The sequence below is a fragment of the Microtus ochrogaster genome, linkage group LG8, assembly GCF_000317375.1.
Source record: "Microtus ochrogaster isolate Prairie Vole_2 linkage group LG8, MicOch1.0, whole genome shotgun sequence".
Classification (NCBI taxonomy): domain Eukaryota; kingdom Metazoa; phylum Chordata; class Mammalia; order Rodentia; family Cricetidae; genus Microtus; species Microtus ochrogaster.
In genome coordinates, this window is record NC_022033.1 from 26,541,321 (window position 1) to 26,542,765 (window position 1,445).

At 54.2% G+C, this 1,445-nt stretch overlaps 1 protein-coding gene across 1 annotated transcript in view; it reads left to right on the plus strand.

The window, feature by feature from the left end:
• Window positions 1-531: 531 nt before the first annotated feature.
• The window catches only part of Bpifb6 (BPI fold containing family B member 6), an 11,343-nt gene continuing 10,429 nt past the window's right edge, over window positions 532-1,445 (plus strand). Inside the window, exon 1 of the mRNA XM_026787029.1 lies at window positions 532-631. Coding sequence (XP_026642830.1) covers window positions 532-631 — 100 coding nt within the window. The remainder of the gene's footprint in view (window positions 632-1,445) is intronic.

The following is a 1,445-nucleotide window of genomic DNA, read 5'->3' on the forward strand; positions in this document are numbered from 1 at the left end:
GATTCCTTTCAGTCCTAGCTCAAGCCAGAACTGTACACTTGGCCTCTGCTGGGAGAACTTCAGGAGTTGGTAAGTAGGGGACAGGATTCCTGGAGGGCCAGGGTCGAGCATTGGCTTTCTTGGGAAGTGAGAGACCGAGATAGGAGCTCATTACTCAGTTTGCCGTTCTCTGGCTACGAGGCCTCTTATGTCTCTCAGTTTCCCCATTGGCAAGACTATGTTTCAGGGGACCTCCAGGGGCTGAGTTGGAGTGTTGGATTCCAGCGGTAAGTGAGGCTGGGCTGGAGTAAGCGAGGGACCTGGTGGTTGTGTGCACACTGCAGGTCGAGCTCCTGGATGCAGATGGGTTGGAGCTCCCCTGTGAGTCCAGCACCGTGGGCACTGAGCTGCATTTGAACTCATGCAGATCTGCAGCTAACCCTCCCACTGCCTGTATGGCAAGCTGGCCATTGCTTTGTGTCCACGGGAAAAGGGGATTTCTGGGGAGTACGATCCCTGGTGTGACGCCAAGCCCTCTGTACAGGTGCAGGCATGCTGTGGATCCTGTGCCTGGTCCTCTGCGGCCTGCTGGCTGGCACTCGAGCTGACCCTGGGACTCTTCTGAGGTTGGGCATGGACATTATGAACCACGGTGAGTGGGTAGGCTCTGGGCTGGCACCAGGGGGATGTGGAGCAGATGGATAGGCAATGATTTCCCAAGTCTGCAGGCCTTGAGCATCTCCAGTCTACAAAGCATCAAGTTCCTCTTAGCCCTTCCATTCCACAGAAGGGGAAGTGGAGGCCCAGAGAAAATGAGCCAACCTCCCAAACTCCCTCCAGTGGATGCAGTCAGAAATCCTGTTCCCTTCTAGTCCCTCCTCCTCTCTAATGGAAGGGGCTGGTGCCCATGTGTGGGCTGTGGAGGTGACAAGTGGGGGTCAAACCCCAGCTCTGTCAACCTGCTTTGTGACCCCTGGCAAGTCCTGTGCCCTGTCTGTGTTGTCTGTGTAGAGAAATACAAACAAGGTGACCAGCTCTTCCCAGGTAGGGTTGAGAGATACGTGGAGCAACCTCCTCGAGGAACCGTGCCTCATTTTCCACCCCTTGCCCAGCTCCATGAAACAGTTGAGGTCAGGTGTGAGAGGTCAACGGCGTTTTACTCAGTATCTGCTCCTTCTCTGGAAATTAGCCGGTGACTCTGCTGGCGGGGTTTCTAACAGGGTTATCACCTGAGGGTTGGACACCCCACTCCTGGGAAATCAGTCTCTCTTGGTGCTGGGCTCAAAGCTGTTGTAGCCAGTTCCCAGAGGAGTGCTTTGGTCACTTACTATGCTGTTTGTCTGGGTCCCCATGACTATATTCTGTATATACTCTTCACCCGTTAGCTAGATTCCTAGCTGCACTCTTGCTGCCCTTACCCCTGGAATATTCTCAGCCCCTCTTTTCTTCTTCTTCTTCTTCTTCTT